The 20,467-nt window shown below is 37.8% G+C and overlaps 1 protein-coding gene across 8 annotated transcripts in view; it reads left to right on the top strand.

The window, feature by feature from the left end:
* The window catches only part of NBEA (neurobeachin), a 531,270-nt gene that overhangs the window by 470,164 nt on the left and 40,639 nt on the right, over positions 1 to 20,467 (top strand). For all 8 annotated transcript variants that reach the window (XM_086612868.1, XM_086612875.1, XM_086612851.1 and 5 more), the window contains one exon: positions 8,999 to 9,166. In XM_086612868.1, coding sequence (XP_086468994.1) covers positions 8,999 to 9,166 — 168 coding nt within the window. The remainder of the gene's footprint in view (positions 1 to 8,998; positions 9,167 to 20,467) is intronic.

Here is a 20,467-nt window from a genome sequence, read left to right as displayed (position 1 = left end):
CTGAAAAATTTGTGTCTGTTCCTCCTCTCCACCTTCTACATAAAAAAAATGAAAGGTTATTATAAAATGCTGGTATCATGCAAGATATATTGTATTCCTTTCTCAACTGAAGCTATGCACTTCCAGTTCATCTCTGATGAACTGGAAGTTTAGAAATGTGAACATAAGCCAACAACTACATTCTCTGAAGAAATTTTGCAACAGAACTGCTCTGTTGTAAATCACCATGAAGTCTTCAGAATTTAAGCATGAAACCCATTTATCTATGTTGTATATTTTTGCTTTAATTTGATAGATAATTATTTTATTAATGATAGAGTTAATATGTCAGTATGCTTCTAGTCATTTCTAGGAAAAACAAAGTACATTCTGATATTCAGGCCAGCAATAGTTCAATTTATGGTTTTATTTTGGAAATGGATCTTCCTTAAAATGCATATTGCTTGCCTTACTTATACAGTCAGGACTATAGTTTCAATAAGCTATGGGTTTCCATACAGTTGCAGAACTGTTCAGCTTGAACATTATTCCCTATAGTGCTTTTGTGGTACCATTCTAAGTCTAGCAGCATTGTTTTTCTTCTAATCTGTTTGGCAATTTAATTTCAAGAACTGTTTATTTAAAGAAAATTGTTCTTCAGGAGTTGATAGAAAAAATAGGCATTTTTCAAAAGAATATAAGATTATTATAAAAACAAACCTATTCCTAGATGTATATGATTTAGAAGTGTCCTCCATTTAGAAGAGTAAATGATTTGACATATGTAGAGCTGTCTTCTAAAAAAATGACAACCTCATCACTTGAGACATATGAAATGCACTACACAAAACATGAGAAGCGTGTTCCAGGGAGTAGTCCTTCGGTGGCAGGAAGAAGCTGACCAACATTTTCTTTTTCTTGACTGGTTTCTCTTATAGTTGCATATATTGTAATATTCTTTCTAAAACCAAGTAATCGTCACAGCTGGTGGCAATAAATGTAAGTGCAATTTTACTAGCAAAGAAGGAGGTGGACTCAAAGTATGACTACCCTCCATTAGCATTCTCAAGTATGGGATGCGCAATCACAGAGTATGTGACTCTGGAGTGCCCATGTCACTGCACAGAGCCCTTTTTTTTGGATTGTGGTTGTGGCTAAACCTGAACTGGGCCTGGAAGTAAGCACACTAAAGTTGACCAAGAGGTTTAGTTTTGACATTTGTCAAAGAACAGATGTGTGATACCTTAGTGAAAAAGGATAAACAAGCTGCCACCTATTGGGGAATATAATGAGAGATGCTTATTAATGACTCCCTTTGGCAGATCTTATAAAGAATGTTCCTTCTTGGATCCTAAATCATGTTTCTCCATCTTTCCTTTTCACAAAGATGGAATCATTAGTAGGAGGATAAAAGGCACTATGTGATATGAGATCACTTCAAGAAAAGCTTTAGCTTTAGTTTATTTGATTTCTCTGGTGCAATTTCTGCTTTTTAGAAAATAACATGGGAGCTCTCTACTGAAAAGTTTTGTACTGGGATATTTATGGCTGTTGAAGAAAACATCTGCTTACATGGATTTAGAGTATAGCGTTTATGCCCCTTCAGGACTATTCTTGCAATCAAGGCTGGTAGTTAAACACTGGAAATACTTTAAGCTGTAATAGCACTAATGACTGATACCATATGTGTGTAAGTATGCTCAGACTGCCACAGACAGAAAATCGATGTTAAGATTAGAATAGTATTAGAATTACAGGCTTCAACTTGTGGAGTACTTCGCAGATTTTTAAAATCAGAAATCATCTTACTTATGTATCATACCCTTCCCATACGGTCTTCCACCCCTGTCCCCACAGATGTGAGCATCATCCTGTTACTGTACAGTTGTGCCTGGAGGCAGTTTCTGCATGGCCTTTATTCATCTCAGCATCTACTTTTTGCAAGAGCATGGTCGGTAGTTAAAATTCAGTTCTACACAGATACCTGCTGTCTTCAAGAGAGCAATCTGATGAAGTTCATGATAATAAAGTTGAGAATTGCCTAGAAAACAGGAGAAAGAGGCATAGATTTATTGGAATTAGATGCAGAAAATACACTGGAAATCACCTTGGGAGGAAAGAATGAAAAATATTCAATAGATGCAGAAGTCTAGGAATAAAAATAGTACTAGAAATAGAGCAGAAGCGAGGCAAGGGTGACGATGAGCAGCAATTAGATTACATATAACTCTATAATATATTCACCAAAAATAAGGGTATTTCGGTGCCATCTGTGGAGAATCATTGTATCATAGAGGATGTAAATAGTTGTACCTGTCTATAGTCCTTTCGAGACTGCACCTGGAATATTGGATTCACTTTGGGGTTACTAGATGACAGAAGAAGTATTCACATTTGGATGGAGTTCAGAGGATAGAAACAAAGTGAATAACTTGCGATGTTTAAAGAGCAGGACATATGCATAATTTTTATAATAAGCTTTATAAAAGTAGCAAGTAGCTAAAGAAGGATGATCCCTTTCACTAAAATGCAGATAGTAGGTATAGTAAGAATTAATGGAATTACATTTTGAAAGTGCAATAATTTGAATGTGTAATAATTTTTCAGAAAAACTTTCTTAAGTAGGGCTTTCTTAGCACATACAACAAACTGCTGGTACGCTTGGTTTTTGGTCACTAGAACTAGACTGGTCAAAGTAAGGAACAGATATAAAGGGATTGGAAAGTTTGAAATTCCCTACCTAATGTCTGATTCCATGTTTTGAACCGGCCAGCAGATGTATTATTCAGTTAGGTCATCCCCAGGCCAAGCTTTGGCTGTTATACAAGAATCTATCTCAAGAAAAAAAAAATAGCCTGGGTGTGGTGCTGACGTGTAAAACACAGCAAGCTTGTGCAAGGCTGGAATTTCTACAGCAACTTAGCAAAGCAAGTAGAGAACATGTTTACAGGAAATCCACAGAAAATTGATGAGTATTTCAACTAAGTATTATCCTGTTCCCTTGTCTAGTGAAATCAGTGGAAGTCATTTCATTTCAGTGGAAAGGATCCTATGTGATACTGCATAATGTACAGTGGAATCTTTTTTTTTTTCCCTAGCTGACAATAATTTCTTCTGTTCATACATATTTTTTGCTTGATGCAAACATGCATAATGTGTAATTTTATGTGGGAGTAAATACAAATTCTTACATACAGCCTACTTGCACATTTATGAATGTAAACATTTTCTTTAAATAACAGCAAGAATTTCAGCATTTCATCCTGAGACTTACCAAAGCAAGAAGAGAGCAGTCAAGAAAACATCACAGGGGTACAATGACATCAATCAACATAATCTAACTAATTGGTTAACAAACTTCACTAAAATTCTGTGCAAATTAATAAATGGCAGACAGGGTTTTGGTGTTGTTTGATTTGATTGTTCAGCTGAGTGTTTAACACTTCTAACTAAACACAGAAATGGAATGAAAATGGTTTTCCATCAAAAGAGATTTCTTTTAACTTGTGAAAATTAGACTTTTTATAAAGACCGAAAAAGACATTCAGTCAAGTTTCTTTTAAGACCTATTACTGTAGCTTCTAAAGTGCTCAGTGTGTACATCAGGGATTGTTGTAGCAGTTTTATTTATCCGTACAAAGCTAGACTGATTACTACGGAGTTACTCATGAAACATTAATAAAGCACTATGTTCAATGCTAACATGATTATGGTCTGACCTCGGTGATGGCACAGAGGACAGAGGCAGAAAGTGTCCCTGATAACATTACCCTAATGCTGGGCTCATCAATCATAATCTCCCAGTTTACCAGGAAAAAAAGCCCACGCATAAAACCTTCCACAGATGTGCATCTGTAGTCCTACTCAGCCTCTCAATCCCCACAGACGTAGAGCAGTCCTGAGAGCCAGAAATAGAACAGATTCAGTCAGTAAGTCAAGCATGTTAAATCAAGGCAGGGAACACCACTGTGGAACACTGAAGCAGAGCTTTTATATTAAGCATTCTTTAGCTTTGAAACAAAAGATACAAGATTGTGTAATTCAAAGTTAATTATAATTATATTTTCATTATGGCTTATGCACATACTAAATTACAAATTGCAGTGTTGAGTAAAATGCATTCACTAGAATTTATATTTTTTAGAAACTAATGTGTCCTGGTTTTGTTATACATATTTTGTTCCTATTACATAACTGTTGCTAAGATTGAATTTTCTTTCTGTCTTCAGAATGATTTATTTGCACTCTTCTGCTGCCAGTTACATTTTTGTACACTTCCCTGGCTATTCAGAAGCATGCATAGTATTTCATAATTAAAAAGCTTCTTGAATAGTCATTTGAAACATCTATTATGAAATCTCTGTGCTATGAGGATCTGGAAGATTTATCTTTTCTCCTCACCGTTCAGTAGTGCTTGGCATTTCTTTTTTCTAGATAAGCAATAGATAAGATTTGATATTGCTTCCTCAGTAGTAGCTGTGATTTTATTTTGTGTATTGCCAAGGTTTGTTCTTAATGCAATTAAAACTCATTCAACTTACAGGGTTTTCGATCTTTCAATCTAATTTGGAAACGGTAGTGTGGTTTTTTTTTTTCAACTTTCTATAGCACTGAAGAATCTTATTTGCATCTTGAAGATGCTCTTGGAAAGGATTGATTTCTGTGCAGACATCCCTGAATAACCCAAATCTGTACAAAGCACTTCCTTGTCTCTTTTATTATAATATTACTTTTTTTAAACAAACGTTAACTAATTTCAGATATCAGCATTGCCTGTTTTATTTTATGGCAAGAGTCAAAGATTTTGCTCTGATAGTCAGTACAAGAAATGGTAAATGAGGCTGAGAAGTATTAGACAGAGAGAATCTATATATTCAGTGGCAGCAGAGGAGCACAGATGTAAGGAGAGAGAAGAAAAACCCAGCTCGCAGGCTGAAACAACTGAAGATCTGTTATTGAGCAGATCTACAAAACCAAAGTGTCTCAGAGTAGTTTTAAGAAAATATTTTTAAATCTACTGAATATAAGTTAATAGCAAGATACTGTGGCAGGAGTTCTTGGAGAGACAGCATATAGCTTTGGAGGGGAGGGAAGCAAGGCAGAAATTGCAGAAACAGGAGGGGCGGGTGCAGCTGTGGTCCAGGCAAGGGGCGACATCAGAGCTTTCTTCTTCTCTGGTGACACAAAATACCTGGGTAACACTTAATATTGTGTTAGAAAGAGGTTGGAATAGCGTATTTTATAAATCCAGAACACCCAATACTTTACACAGCACATAGTGTGCCTTAAAACAAAAACCAATGCCTCCTACTGGAATCTCTGTAAAAATAATTTTAACATCAAATTAGGATGAGCAGAGAGGAAAGAATGCAACATTCATACTGCACAAAGGCCTGAAAAGAACTATGGTGATTGATCTCACTAAGCAGTAACTTGGCTTATATTAACTTTATTTAGTTTATACATAACATAAACTTACTAATACCTAGTTATATTTTACAACAGCTACAGGTCAGATTTTCAGTCTGTGGAACATGCTTGCATACACTTGCCTGCAAACACACAAAAAATGCAGTACTTTTACTGCAAAATGTGTGCACTAGATGCATAATGATGCTTGTGATATACCTGTTAGCAATAAAAGTTGCTCCATTGAAAACAGTAACATGAGAGACTCCTTCCTCGAAACAAAACCCATGAAAAAATACTGACTGGAATGCTGCTATTTGAAAATGAATCACTGACAACAGTGGTTCAAGCAAGTTCTGTTTGAGAGTGCCTGAATAAAACTCTGTTTTCTGTACATTTTAATTATAATAAAAAACAAGCTGGATATTAAGTAATTTCCATTTAACAGTACAAATCTTTAAAAACTGTCAATAATATTATATAATTATATAAGTCATAATTATTATTGCTTTTCTAAAAAAAATTGTTCCTTATATTTCATATTGAAAATATGCTTAAAAAATTAAAGCCGCCAAAATGCTTTAAAGCCCAAATGTTCTTGAAAAATGCTGCTCTTTAGGGCCATCACCAGCCTATTTTAAGGATATTATTGTTATCTTTTTCTGTATGTTTTTCCTACTGTACATACAAATTATTTTTTACACAGAAAATTCCTTCACCCTGTTCCCTACTGAGCATTGCATATTCTTGAGAAACCAGACGATGTACTGCTGACAGTGAACAGCTCATAAATTTTCAGGAGGCACTTACATGGAGTGGGAGCAGCCTCTGCATTAGAACAAATTGGGGAGAGGGTTCTGCAAGTATTGTATGAGTAGTGTTGCAGAAGTACTTGGGAGAAACACCAGCAAATCAGGGCAAACCTGATATCAGAAGGTTTCTCCTGACTGAAGCAAATCCAGATTTTAAAGCACAGATCAGGAGCTTTGTCCCTACCAAGGGCCAGGTAGGACTTTACAGCCTTTTGATGGCCTGTGCTTGAGTGCACCCTGCCTGTTGTTCGTGCCCAGCGCCATACCCCACATGGCACCTCAATGAGGAGGACGTGAACATCACACAGCACCCATCACAGCCTGCATCTGGAGGCTGTGTGGTGCTAAGGCCCATGCAGAGCCACTGTCCTTCACAACTCTGGCTCCTCTGTCCACCTTCCACTCTAGTCTCTGCCCAACAATCCTCCACCACACTGGTCTTCCATCACAGCACCTGACAGGCACATTGCTGTTAGTCTCCTTCCCACCACCAACATCCTCGCATCCCTGACAGCAATTCTTCTGACTTCCAAATTTCTGTGGAGTTCTTCAATTTATAGTTCAAAATAATTAAACTCACTCCTTACAGATTTCCCCAGGTCTTGTGTTGCATTTCACCATACAGACCTTTAAAGAACCATTAGACCTATAAACATAGTACAATAGATCTGCTTAAAGAATAGGAGACAGAAGACATGACTTGCTGCTGTTAAAAAGTAGCTCGTTTATTTAAAAAGTTATTAAAGAACCATTCACCCATGTGAAATAGAAGTTCTTCAGACCTGCCAGGGTCAGTAAGACCTCTGGAATGACAAGCTGTTGAGTAAGGTCTGGTCATGCAAGTAGAAACTGCCTCAGGGAAACATAACATAGGCATTCAACTCCTCTGACACCAGGGAGAGGCTGTTAGAGGAGATAATGGGTGAAATATGCTCATTTGACCCAAGCATTTATTTTTTTAAATTTACTGTCCCACCTTTAAATAGCCAAAAGTTTTGCCGTCTTCCTGACATACTGTCCGTATTCTAGAAATAGCGATGCTATTTTTGACCAAAGCAAATGCCTAATTTTTTTTTTTGTTAATTACTTCAAAATAAATACGTAATAGGTACAAATGCAAAAGAAACTTATAAATATGCATAGTTCGGAGGAGGAAAGGAACAGTTAGACTGCTCACTGTAACTTGGTCCGAGATGGATGCTGGAAAGACAACAGGCTATACATTCTATTTCAAGTTATATTACATACAAAGGAACATTAAAAATTGAGCATTTAAGCCACCATCTTTGAGAATGAAATATATTGGATAGTGTAATATAGATGGTTGCTGCAAGCCCTGCCTGTATGCAGTGAGTAGTGGTAAGCTTGACATAGATGTTTACATAATAAATTGTATTAAGGCTAGGTGGTGTTTTTTTTTGTGAGCTAGCCAGACTCTTTTCAGTGGTGCCCAGTGACAGGACCAGAGGCAATGGGCACAAACTGACACACAGGAGGTTCCCTCTGAAAATCAGGAAACACTTTTTTAATGTGAGGCTAACTGTGCGCTGGCACAGGTTGCCAAGAGAGATTGTGGAGTCTCTGTCCTTGGAGATGTTCAAAAGCCAGCTGGGTATGGTCCAGGGCAACCTGCTCTAGGTGGCCTGGCTCAAGCAGGAGGGTTGGACCAGATGATCTCCAGACGTCCCTTCCAACCTCAACCCTTCTGTGATCCTGTATTTTTTTTTTTTCTAACAAACTAATCGGGAGTTAGTTCCCAGATCTGAGAACTGTTCTAATAGAAGGGAACTAGGGAGATGATACTGTACAAAAGCAGGACTGTGATGTAGTTTAGGTGAGTTTAGTAGTTTAGCAAGGACACGTATAAAAACTTCGGCAATGGACCATGAATCAGTTCCTGTTTATCCCAGTCCTTCTCTGAAGGTGGCATTAAGAAAGAAGGAACGAGTGTGCCAGGATGCCGTCTTAAATCCATGATGAGTCTTTATAGGGGAACAATTTGTGTATCCAAGTACAGGCTCGTGGGAAACTAAGACAGGTAGTCTGGCAGAGGGATAAATAGAAACTGTATAATGCCTTCAGCTCTCAAAAGCTCCGGTTCAGGCATTAGTATCTACTAAGGATGTCAATCATGTCTGATAAAGGCATATTGGTTGGATCAGGCATAACAGTAATACTATTATTTCCTCCATCTAAAATTAATCTATTTCCATATGCTGAGCAAAGGAATAGTAATCCTTGAACTTATTTTTAAACTAGCTAGTCGTGGCCTGTATTTTTTTTGGTGAACCAACCTAAAGTCAAAAATGAATGGCAAAAATGCTTTTCTCCTTTCAGAAATAAGTCACAATTCACACACAGAGTTCAGAACCTCATTTTGCCAAAACAGCTTTTTAATCCTCAAATTTCCATTTTAGATTTAAGACAAATTAGAACTAGTTGCAAAATGAGTTGGAAGGTTGAGTTTTTGAAATTGTTTTCCTATTTTCATCAGTTTTTCTTGACAAATTACTTATTTGACAAGCCCAAAAATTAGCTAGGAGAAAACCTAGTACCTGAGAAGAAAATTAGCTGGGTATTAAGCAGAAGGAAATAAGAATGTCTTTTTTAGTGCTTCTCCCAATATAATTTGTTCTGGTTTTTAATGTTCGAGAGATTTCAAATACATTAAACAATCCTGAACAGGAAAAGTAATGATACCTATTATGTTTCCTCAGTTAATAGGTGAAGGTAGGATATAATTTAAGCATGAAATTACGAGATGGAATTTACTTCCTAACTCTGAATTTCTCTCACAGGCCCTGGAAAGTGAGTTTGTATCATGTCAACTCCATCAGTGGATTGACCTTATATTTGGCTACAAGCAACGAGGACCAGAAGCAGTGCGTGCACTCAACGTTTTCCACTACCTAACATATGAAGGCTCTGTGAACCTGGACAGTATCACTGATCCTGTCCTCAGGGAGGTAGGTGTTTACTGCCATTTCTTTCTAAAAACTGCTGTCTGCTCACAAGAAATGGTACTTTTTCCATCTTTCACTGCTGGAGAAAATTGTTGTGTGTGACTTGATTCAGAACTTAGGCCCTAGGTGACTTCAGAAGCAAGTATTAATAAACTAGCAATAAAACAGATGATCGAAAGCATCTCGTTTACTTAAGGTGACTAATATATTTAGTGGTCAGTTATGATATGGTAAATTATAATGTAATATATATTACATATATATATTCTGTAATGTATATTCTTCTACTTTTTATAACTTACTTTTATTAAGTTCACTTAGTAGGACTGAAAAGCTGAAAGAAAAAACTGCATTATGGTCATAGGGAAGAAAATCTAACCTTTTCAGTCAGATAATGTTGGTGAGAATATGTATCTGAAAAAGAATATGTTTGCTAGATGGACAGTGACAATTATTCAGATTACTTTTGTGTGGCTCTCATAAAGTATAATGAAACTGTTACCAAAAAAGAAAATGTTCGCTATTTGTTGTGCATACAAGTGTTTACATTTATATATGTGTATGTGTGAAAGATATATATGTGTGAATATACACAAGTGAGCCTTTCAAATTTATCAGTAAATTTAAGAAAACCCGTTTGTACTAGCTGTCCTGATACTTGTTTCCTTCCAGTGGCTATATTTGGTTTTAGTAAGATTATTAATTTGAATGATGATTTCCTAATATCATCCATTTGCTGGCTATAACAATTGAAATTTGGTGAAAAGTGTGAAGAAGCAACAGCTGCTAGATGAGTACTGCTGTGATGAAGCTGTACACACTATCTTCCATTCCCCCAGATAGCTGCCATCTGCTGTATGCAAAACAGGAATAATTTATACATTGCCAGGCAATGGGTTTTTGTTTGTTTGTTTGTTTTCCAATCTTGGAGACAGAATTCTACAGATTTCAGGAGGAAAAAGAAAGCATTCCTTTTCAGCTAAATATTGGGGTTTGACATGTTGTTTTTTAGTAGTGTGTTGTCACATCTTGTTACATTTGGTGCTTTTTGAGGAGCAGAACTAAAAAACCATTCAGACTCCTAGATTGCTAGAGCTGGATTTTCACACCATGCACTGCAAAGCCTGTATTTTGTAAACAGTTAATATTTGCTTTGTTTTAAGAAAGGCCAGAATTTCATTGATCCCACTGCCTCAAATATTTCATGTTAGCATCTACATAATTGTTTTCTGGATTTAAAACTTTGAGCACAAGAAGAGTCAGTAAGGTATAAAACTGGAGAAATGAAGGAGCAATGTTTGTTAAAGTATAAAACAGGTGTCAAGCACTGTGAATACAAGGGATTTGCATGGCTTAAGGTCCTGATTTGCATGGGCAGACTCCTATGTCTTGACTTTAAGGGTCTACTCCCAGAGGGCAGCTTGTAGGATTGAGGTCTATCTGTCTGTCTGTGCACCTTATTTAACATCTTATGACATGATGAGACTCTTCAGCTCTCCTGTGGCTCTACTTACACGCATAACTTGTCATCAGAAATTTCAAGAAACTCATGGAGATGTTTTTGTTCACTCACTTGTACATCTAACCCATGCCTTGTCAGTCAATAGCATATAAACCTCTTCTTAGGTTATTCACGCCATGTAAACTTCTAAAAGCATAACTTTATTTCCACTGCCACAAGTTAGATTAGTAAGTAAAATTCGTTTTTAGCAATGAGAAGGCAACATGTCCAGAAAAATGAATCCTCCTAATTTTTGTTATATATAGATACATAAAGTTGCATGCATGCATTTAAAAATGGTATGCTTTCTCCTCCAAGAGGTCTCAGACATTGGTGATTTGTGGGTTGTCATTAAAAGGTTAAAAACCACTTTTCATCCATTTTTAATCAGAAATCACAACGCACGTGTGAATATAGACAGCTTCGGAACCTTCTTCTGTTTCCCTGAGCTCTATTTCTGAAACTAGCAGACATTCTGTGGCCACTAATAAAGCATTTGACATCTTGATGATCTAGTAGATAAGATATTTGGGTGTCATCTTTCTGTTATGAATGTTTTATATACATTATTTTGTTGGCTTTTTTTTTTTTACTTTATTCTGACTTTTACTAGATATTCCAGAAAATAAATAAAAAGGAAAATATCTTTTAAAAGCCTCTGAAGAGCATTTATAAATAGAGAAATGTAAGGATAGGAACACTAGCACCTTTAAAAATAGTGATAACAATTTTTTAGTAAGTTTTACAATGGCAAGAGGTGGTGTCTGGCGTATTAACTTAGAAACACAGCATTTTAAAATTAATTGAGCTTTCTAGTTATCCAGGAAACGTCATCTCTCAGTATCCAAATGCTGTTGATGTTTATTTTCTAAATAAACTGAAACATATTTGTTCTGTCACACAGAAGACAGTGAATATTCGCGGTAAACGGTTGTAAAATAAGCCAATCAATGCAACCTTATTGGCAGCAGCCGTTATCACACCAAAGGGCTCAAAAATGACTATAGCCTCCTCAAACTGTGACCATAACTAATTTCATATTGAGCTGCGTCCCAGTAGAACCTGTCCAGTGAAATAAGGCTCCAGATAAAAACCCCTCCCATTTAGGTCTGAGCTGATGGAAAGACATCATTTAAAAAGGCAGATCCCCATCACCTGTTCATGCTATACCTTTGCCCTTTCACCTTCACCCTTTGCTTGAGCACCTCACTTAACCACTGAAGAATATGTTGTTCTTACCTTTCTGTGAAGAATAGTGTGGTGGGTTGGCCCTGACTGGACATCAGGTGCCCACCAAAGCTGCTCTGTCACTCCCACTCCTCAGCTGGACAGGGGAGGGAAAAATATAACAAAAGGCTCATGGGTTCAGATAAGGACAGCGAGATCGCTCACCAATTACCGTCACAGGCAAAACAGACTCAACTTGGTGAAAAATTAATTTAATTTATTACCAATCAAATCAGAGTAGGATAATGAGAAATAAAAACGAATCTTAAAACACCTTCCCTCCCACTCCTCCCTTATTCCTGGGCTTAACTTTACTTCTGAATTCTCTGCCTCCTCCCCCTCTGGTGGCACAGGAGGACGGGGAATGGGGATTGCGGTCAGTTCATCACTCATTTCTGCTGCTCCTTCCTCCTCAGGAAGACAGTCCTCCACAAACTTCTCCAATGTGAGTCCTTCCCATGGAAGGAACTGCTCCCTCATGGGTCCCTTCCACAGGGTGCAGTCCTTCTGAAACAGACTGCTCTAGTGTGGGTCCTCCATGGGGTCATAGTTCCTGTCAGCAATCCTGCTCCAGTGTAGGCTCCTCTGCCCATGGGTCCACAGGTCCTGCCAGGAGCCTGCTCCAGTGTGGGCTTCCCATAGGGTCACAGCCTCCTTCAGGCATCCACCTGCTCCGGTGTGGGATCCTCCATGGGCTGCAGGTTAATATCTGCTCCACCACAGACCTCCGTGGGCTGCAGAGGGACAGCCTGCCTCACCATGGACTTCACCATGGGCTGCAGGGGAATCTCTGCTCCAGCACCTGGAACATCTCGTCTTCCTCCTTCTTCACCTACCTTGGTGTCTGCAGAGTTGTTTGTCTCACATATGCACACTCCTCTCTCCAGCTGAAGTTGCAGTTGCACAGTTTTTTTCCCCTTCTCAAAAATGTTTTCACAGAGGTGCCATCACCATCGCTGATGGACTCAGCTTTGGCCAGCGGTGGGTCTGTCTGGAAGACAATTGGCATTGGCCATATTGGACATAGGGGAAGCTTCTAGCAGCTTCTCACAGAAGCCATCCCTGTAGACCCCTGCTACCAAAACCTTGCCACACAAACCCAATACAAATGGTAAAGGAGTCACTTCAGTAGCCTTCTAGTTGGAGCAAAAATATATCCCATGGTGGGATAACTCATGCCTGCCATTCCTTACATCTTTCTCATATGCATGGGAGAAGAACTCTTCCCGCTAAGAACTCTCTACTGTTTAACACTGGAAAAATGGCTGTGCTGTGCTTTTGTTCTGTTTGGACCTATTTAGTAGAAGACTCTCCTGGCTTGCTTTCTTTGCTTTCTATTTTGCAAATTCACAATGAGTGAAACTGGAATGCTGGGATAGCATTAAATTTTAGATTACTGAAGTCTATGAAATCACATATGTCTGCCCCTGTAATAACTCTTTGGCAAATCAAGGTCTGCACTGGAATGGTAGAATGTACTGATTTGATTTAACATACTGATCTTGATTTTTAAAACAACTTTGTAATTTTCCGATACCACGAAAATATTAATCACTGTAAAGTATTTTAAGTAGTGATGAGAGCAAAATGAAAGTCCTCACTTAAATGTTCCACAGAATGTGTAAAATTGAATTTTTTTGTTTAGATCTTCTGTGATTAGAAGTCGAGAAATTCTCCAGTTCTATCAATTCTAATTTATTTGAATTAATCTAATTAATTAATTAATCTATGAATTAATCTAATTAATCTAATCTCTCTTATTCTGTGCATTGCAAAATTGTTTTCATGTTGAAATAAAGAGGAGAAAAAAATGTGTAGCAAAATAGACATTTTTCAGGCTCTGACTTATTCTTTCAATTTTTTTTTTTTGGGGGTTTCATTTATTTATTGAAACCTTTTTTATTCTAATGGGAAATTTTTCCTTTTTGAAGTAAAAGCAGTGAGGTGAAAGCTAAAACTTGAAGAACAGCTTAAGGATATTGATTCATTCTTACTTGACAGGTGAAATCATGGTTGCAGCACTAACCACAGCAATTACAGCATTAAAATGTCAAGAAATTAGAGGTCAGAATAACAGATAATTTTCTTCCTTTTGTCAGATTAAAAATTGACATTCTTTGACAGCACAGGATCTCTGGCTGAGAAAATTATGACAGCTTAACTCATCTTGTTCTTGTAAAGCAGTAATTGATAATGAACTTTACCATGACAGTCTTCTCCTGTGGAGAAACATGACAGAACATCCCTCGTACAAAGCCTGTATCTCTTTTTAATATGTAAACAGTAGTTATATTGGACATTAGATGTTATTTGGAATTGTCTTTACTGTTAGTTTACATCATAATCCAAATCCTTTCCATGGGACAGATTTGGCTGACTTCAGGGAGTTGATGCTGAGAATGCTAATGTGTAATGAACATTATCAGAAGTGTGGTTTATTTAAGGTGCTTCAAAGTCATTCCCTTTTTTAGGAAAATACAGGTTTATCTCCTGGTTTCTCTCAGAATTTCTATAGATTTTAGAAGCCTCATTTTCCCAAACACCAGGAAATCTGGACACTCAGAAATTGATAGAGTTGTATTTTTTTCAAGTTAGGAACTTGTTTCTGCATGAGACAAAGCTTTGTGGCTGAAAGGGAACAGCACAGTTGTATTGGTCATTAGAAAATAATTTTCAGTACTACCTTGTAGATTAAACACAAAAATAAAGTGGACATGTTCAGTTAGTGCATAAAAAATTAATCCCATGTAGTGCTGAAGGCACATGTAGTATATAGCCTTTCAGAAAAATAATATTTCAGATTTTCTATGTATTTGGTTAAAATTATAGCCAGATCTCTATTTACTTTTTTTTTTAGACATTCGGCTTGTTTGTGATTAGAAATGTTCTGTAAAATCAAGTGCAACATCCTATTACACAGCTACTGGTTTGCGCTAGACTTCAGGAAAACTTTGTGTCATCCTTTGTGTTGCATGGGAGTTGCACATAGAGCTTGGCAGTGCAGTACAATGACTTTCCTGCCACTTCGACATCTTCACCAAACACTTGCGTCCCCCCAGTCCGACAGGAATGGCGAGTAGGAAAGCAAGGCGGTGTGAAGTTACTGGGCTCAGATATTTGTTCCGAGCAGCCACCTGTCAAAATACCTGAGCATACTCGCAACTCACACAGCAAATTGAAAAATGATTAAAATTACTACTGTTTGACAGGCAGTCACTGTGCCCATAAACTCATCCTAGTAGGACAGTTTTGCTGGCAGCTAACAGAGCATATGGCCTATGCAATATTTATTTCTTTGGTGGTGACTTGATACTTAGCATATTTAAATAATTTGAAAAGTCATAATGATGTGGTAGTCTTACAGTGCTTTTCAGTTACCCTCATTTCTGGGTTTTATTCTTCCTCTTATATTTTCTTCTGTTATCTTTTTCTTTGATCTGACAGGAATAACAAAGCATCCCTCTGGATCTGCTATAGTGAAATATGCCCACAGGAAGCAGAGTAGATCACATCAGTTTTCACTTTTTTTTTTTTTTCTCCTTCTTTCTTTTTTTTTTTTTCTCCCTGCTTGCTGAAACGCTCTTTGCTACTACAGAGGGCTGACATGATAAGGCTGTCAAGACTCAGCAAGATAGATATATCTTTAACAAAGGGAGCTGGAGTGCTAGCCTTTCTCTGGTGGCTGAACCTGGCAAATGTACGAGGAATAACACGCTGTTCTAATAGCCCTATATAATGCTTTCAAGGTAACACCAGCTCCTTGCAACCATGTGCTTGTTCTTGCTTTCACTCGGAGTTATTCTTATTTATTTGGATTTCATTTTTAACTTCTTAGATCTTTTTCTTCTGGATACTGTTTCTTTGATGTGACAAGAACATCAAAACCACCCCTATGGATCTGCTTGATTGAATTGTATCCACAGCACAGGCCACTTATGTGTTTGGTTGTGCTTAATTGCCTCCATACAAGGGATGGATGGTCTTTGCTTCCTTTTTAGGAGCAGTCCTGTTTAGGCATGGATACAGATAGTGGTGAAATAAGTAGGAAGTGGCAAGTAGTATCAATATGCACTTCTTTCGAAGTTAATGGAAGGAATCTGTATAGCAAGAACAGTTATTTGAGTAAAAGCTGTCATCAAAGTGGAAATTATTTTCTTAAATGCTAAGGGTTCTTCTCTGAGAAATGAGTACTTGTGTTCTGTGGATTTTTGTCAGGAAGTCTACATTTCCTTCACTCCCAAATACTGTGTTTCCCAGACATATAAAACAGGAGATTTTTTTCCTGAATTTATACTCAGTTTTGGGGAAAAACACCTTGATTTTTTGAATCTTTGTTTGCCTGTGAGTCTGTTCTGTATGCATGAAGAGTTTATCAACAGAAAACTAAATGGATGTTTATGCTTCGCTCTGGGAGTGTCTCCCAGACATCATTTTTATGTCTTTCCAGTGAGTTTCAGAGCTCAGTATCTTCTTCTGTAAATGAGAAAGGAAGCGTCTTTACTTGCTGTCCCTTTGTTTTGTTAGCTCTCTGTAAGTCAAGAAGAAAAAGACAGGGATTTTTTAAGGATAAGATATTTATTTCTGTAGGTAATTGTTCCTGCAGAAGACACTCAATACAGGAAGAGACATCTTAAATCAGAATATTCAATAAGGGATTAGTGTAAATTGCATGAGGTCGGTTACCACACAGTAATTGCCCAATATATAGGCTTTTATTTTTAAATTAATGTGTGCTTCTTCACCTGTGTCTCGTTCCGGGTAAAGGGCTTTCGGGAGGCGTTTACTGCAGACTAGCTGAAACATTTTAACTATGCATCTAATTTTACAACCAAATAACTTTTTGGGAGCACCTACCATGAGTAATACGAGCCATTTGTGACAAGGAGTCAGAGATCATAACGTGATCCGTAGGATTCCAAATTAAAAACATCCTTCTACCATTGCTGAAAACAATTATAGTTAAATTAACAAATGATCATGATATCTCCAGTTAATGAATGTATAGAGATGATCAGGTAGTCAGTATTTTAGTGAATCTGTGCTGATCTGAGTTCATGACCATTCCTGGATCATGCTGTTACATGTTTATGGGAATTCAGAGTCTTTTCATAGTTGAAAAAACACACAGTTCCTGGAAGTAAAACAAATTGTGGTGTATAGGTGGATCTGGGTCCAAAATGGCATACCAGAAGGTCTGGGATTTGTTTATTATTCAATGTACTTGTGATTAAAAAGCTCAGCATCCAGACAGAGCACTGCCACTCAACATACATCACCAACCAAACACAGAGCATTCAAACAGAATAAATGCCAATAACTTATTTAGCTGATCAGACTTCAGCCAACCTATTTGATAAATATTTCAGATAGTTCATTCATCAAAGGAATACTAGAGTGAGTTTGTGAATAACCCATAGCCCAGAAAATGTCTCAACCTGCTTTGAGTATTATTTGGAATACATCGTTTGGCCAATTCTCATCTATGTTAGAAATTTCATATGCATTTTTGTCAGAACATCCTGGAGTCTTACCCAAACTGAATTTAGTGTTGTGCTGATATAGAAAGAACATCATTAGCTGCAATTGCTTTCTTTTATTGCAGAAATACATAAAATAAAGGTCTTGTACATGAAAATTTCTTCTTTGTTGTCTGGTTATTTTGTTTTTCTCCATATGGATGACAGGTACCAATTATTGATTTTTAAAATTAGCAGCAAGCATTTCAACATACACTTAAAGTAATATTTTATGTGAGAGAGATGGAGAAAGAGAGAGATGAGGTGAAAATTACCGCAGCTGATTGTAACAAAAATAGCTGGAAGGGGCTTCTTTTTTCCTATTAGCACAGATTTCGGTTATATTACGCTGTCATTACCTCAGCATAAATTAACTATTATTCAAAACATTTCACACACAGCAGTTTATTGGAACAGATATTACTCAGTCTAAGTATCTAGTCATTCACTTAGAAAGATGCAAAGCTGAGCTTTCTAAATGTTTTAAACATATTGATAATGTTCCTCTTTAATGCCTTTTTGAAGTCTATGTACAGTATATCTGTATTATTGTTTTCAATTTGTGTCAAGAACAAAGTGAAGTTTTGAAGAATGCGTTCTGGGAAATAATCCAAACAGAATTATTTCTTTATAAGCTAAACCCTGAAAATAACTGAGAACATTTATTTCAAATGTAACAGTATAACCTGTTTCCAAAACTGAAATTCTAATATACACTGAAGCTTCATGAATACTATATGCGACATTTTTCAGTATGCATGTTTTACCTACTTCTACTTCCCTGTCAGTCTCTTTTCAGCTTTTCATTTTGAAGGTTTGCTTGTTCTCAGAGATATCTGAGATAGTTCTTGTGTCCTGCAGTGGATAAATTGAAGGCTGGCAGATGGTTGGAGCCTTGTGATAACCACAATTTGTAGTAAAGAGTATGTGCTTTGAAATCTCAGATCACCTTCCCAGGATGGGAATAAGGAAGAGGATTTGTGATAGAAAGATGAAACTGAGAGCAAAGAGATAAGCCAGCATTTACTTTCTGTTCAGATGCAAAAGAAAACCACTGATGTTATACTACCAATTCTTAACTTAGTGCATTTTACTTCATCAGCGAGGAAAGATTTTACTCATGAGTTTTGCAGAAGTAGAAAATGAAGTCACAGTTTTAATTTTGTAGAGTTTTATATTTATAAAATAAGAAAATATGCATAGTACATACTTCAGTTTACTGAATCTGTTCTGCATTCCAAGCATTAGAAAATGTCTTCAGCAATCACGTTTTATTTCAATAATAAACCAGAAGGAAAAAAGTCACAGCTAAAATACATTCTTTAATGATTAAGTACCCTTTCCTCTTTTATTACTGCAAGCTTTCAGAAGGCCTGTTCTGTTGTTTGCTTCCCTGTTTTCCTCATTTTTTGTGTTTTCCTACAGGGGATGTTCTTAATTGTAAAATAAGTAGAAATAAATATGATGTGTATGTTCCATGTAATGGCTTTCTGAAACGTGTAAGTTATCCTTCTGGCAGTAAAAATTACTCGTTACTTTAGCTATTAGTAACGTTTATTTTCCACAACAATGATATTCTCTAGACTTTATTCTTTACCTTCATCTATGCACTTCTACATCATAAGATATCAGTATCCCAGTAGTTTAAAAGACTACCTGCTTATGATCATCTGTATTCTTGTCAACTACTGGCCATATTGTCATGGGGTATGAACAGTCACTAATAGACCCTCTTTCTCTTATGGCTGAACTTCCTTATGAACATGGTGTGTTATTTTCTATGCTGGCTTACCGGAAAGATTTGAGAGAGTTCAGAGAAGAGCATCCTAGTGATGACAGGACAGAGAAGACTGATTTATGAACAAGATTTCGAGAGCTTGACAGAAAATAACAGAGTGAAAGGGGACAAGTAGCAGAAAGGCAGGAATATGGAAAGTTGGTCATGCCAACTGAGATAGGGGTATTACTTTGTCTGAGACCAGATTAACTAGCAGTTACAGGGTCAAATTCAGACAGGAAAGTTAAGGCTTAAGGGCAGCTGAAGTTTCCTAAGGTCTATTGGCTATAATTTAACTGTACAAATTTTGTAACAGAAATTGTAGAAGCCTCATTAAATGGGTCATTTCAAAGTAGAATCATAGAATCATAGAATGGTTAGGGCTGGAAGGGACCTTCGAAGGTCATCTAGTCCAACCCCCCTGCAAGGAACAGGGATATCTCCAACTAGATCAGGTTGCTCAGGGCCTCATCCAACCTGGCCTTGAACGTCTCCAGGGATGGAGCATCCACCACCTCTCTGGGCAACCTGTTCCAGTGTTCTACAACTCTCATGGTAAAAAATTTTTTTCTAATATCCAATCTGAATCTACCTCCCTCTATTTTAAAACCATTACCCCTTGTCTTATCACAACTGGTCCTCCTGAACAGCCTCTCCCCATCTTTCCTGTAGGCCCCCTTGAGGTACTCGAAGACCGCTATAAGGTCACCCCGGAGCCTCCTCTTCTCCAGGCTGAACAGCCCCAACTCTTTCAGCCTGTCCTCATAGGAAAGGTGCTCCAGCCCTCTTATCATCTTCGTGGCCCTCCTCTGGACCCTCTCCAACTGGTCCATGTCCTTCTTATGTTGGGGGCTCCAGAACTGGACGCAGTACTCCAGGTGAGGTCTCACGAGGGCAGAGTAGAGGGGGAGAATCACCTCTCTCGACCTGCTGGCCACGCTCCTCTTGATGCAGCCCAGGACGCGGTTGGCCTTCTGGGCCGCAAGAGCACATTGCCGGCTCATATTGAGCTTCTCATCCACCAGTACTCCCAAGTCCTTCTCCTCAGGGCTGCTCTCGATCCATTCTCCGCCCAGTCTGTATTTGTGCCTGGGATTGCCACGACCCAGATGTAGGACCTTGCATTTGGCCTGGTTGAACTTCATGAGGTTGGTATGGGCCCACCTCTCCAGCCTGTCGAGGTCCCTCTGGATGGCATCCCTCCCTTCCAGCGTGTCGACAGCATCACACAGCTTGGTGTCATCGGCGAACTTGCTGAGGGTGCACTCCATGCCACTGTCCAC

Source organism: Tauraco erythrolophus, chromosome 1 (assembly GCF_009769465.1).
Source record: "Tauraco erythrolophus isolate bTauEry1 chromosome 1, bTauEry1.pri, whole genome shotgun sequence".
NCBI classification, from domain to species: Eukaryota; Metazoa; Chordata; class Aves; order Musophagiformes; family Musophagidae; genus Tauraco; species Tauraco erythrolophus.
Note: the sequence above shows the minus strand (reverse complement) of the source record. Positions and strands in the feature narration are given on the sequence as shown.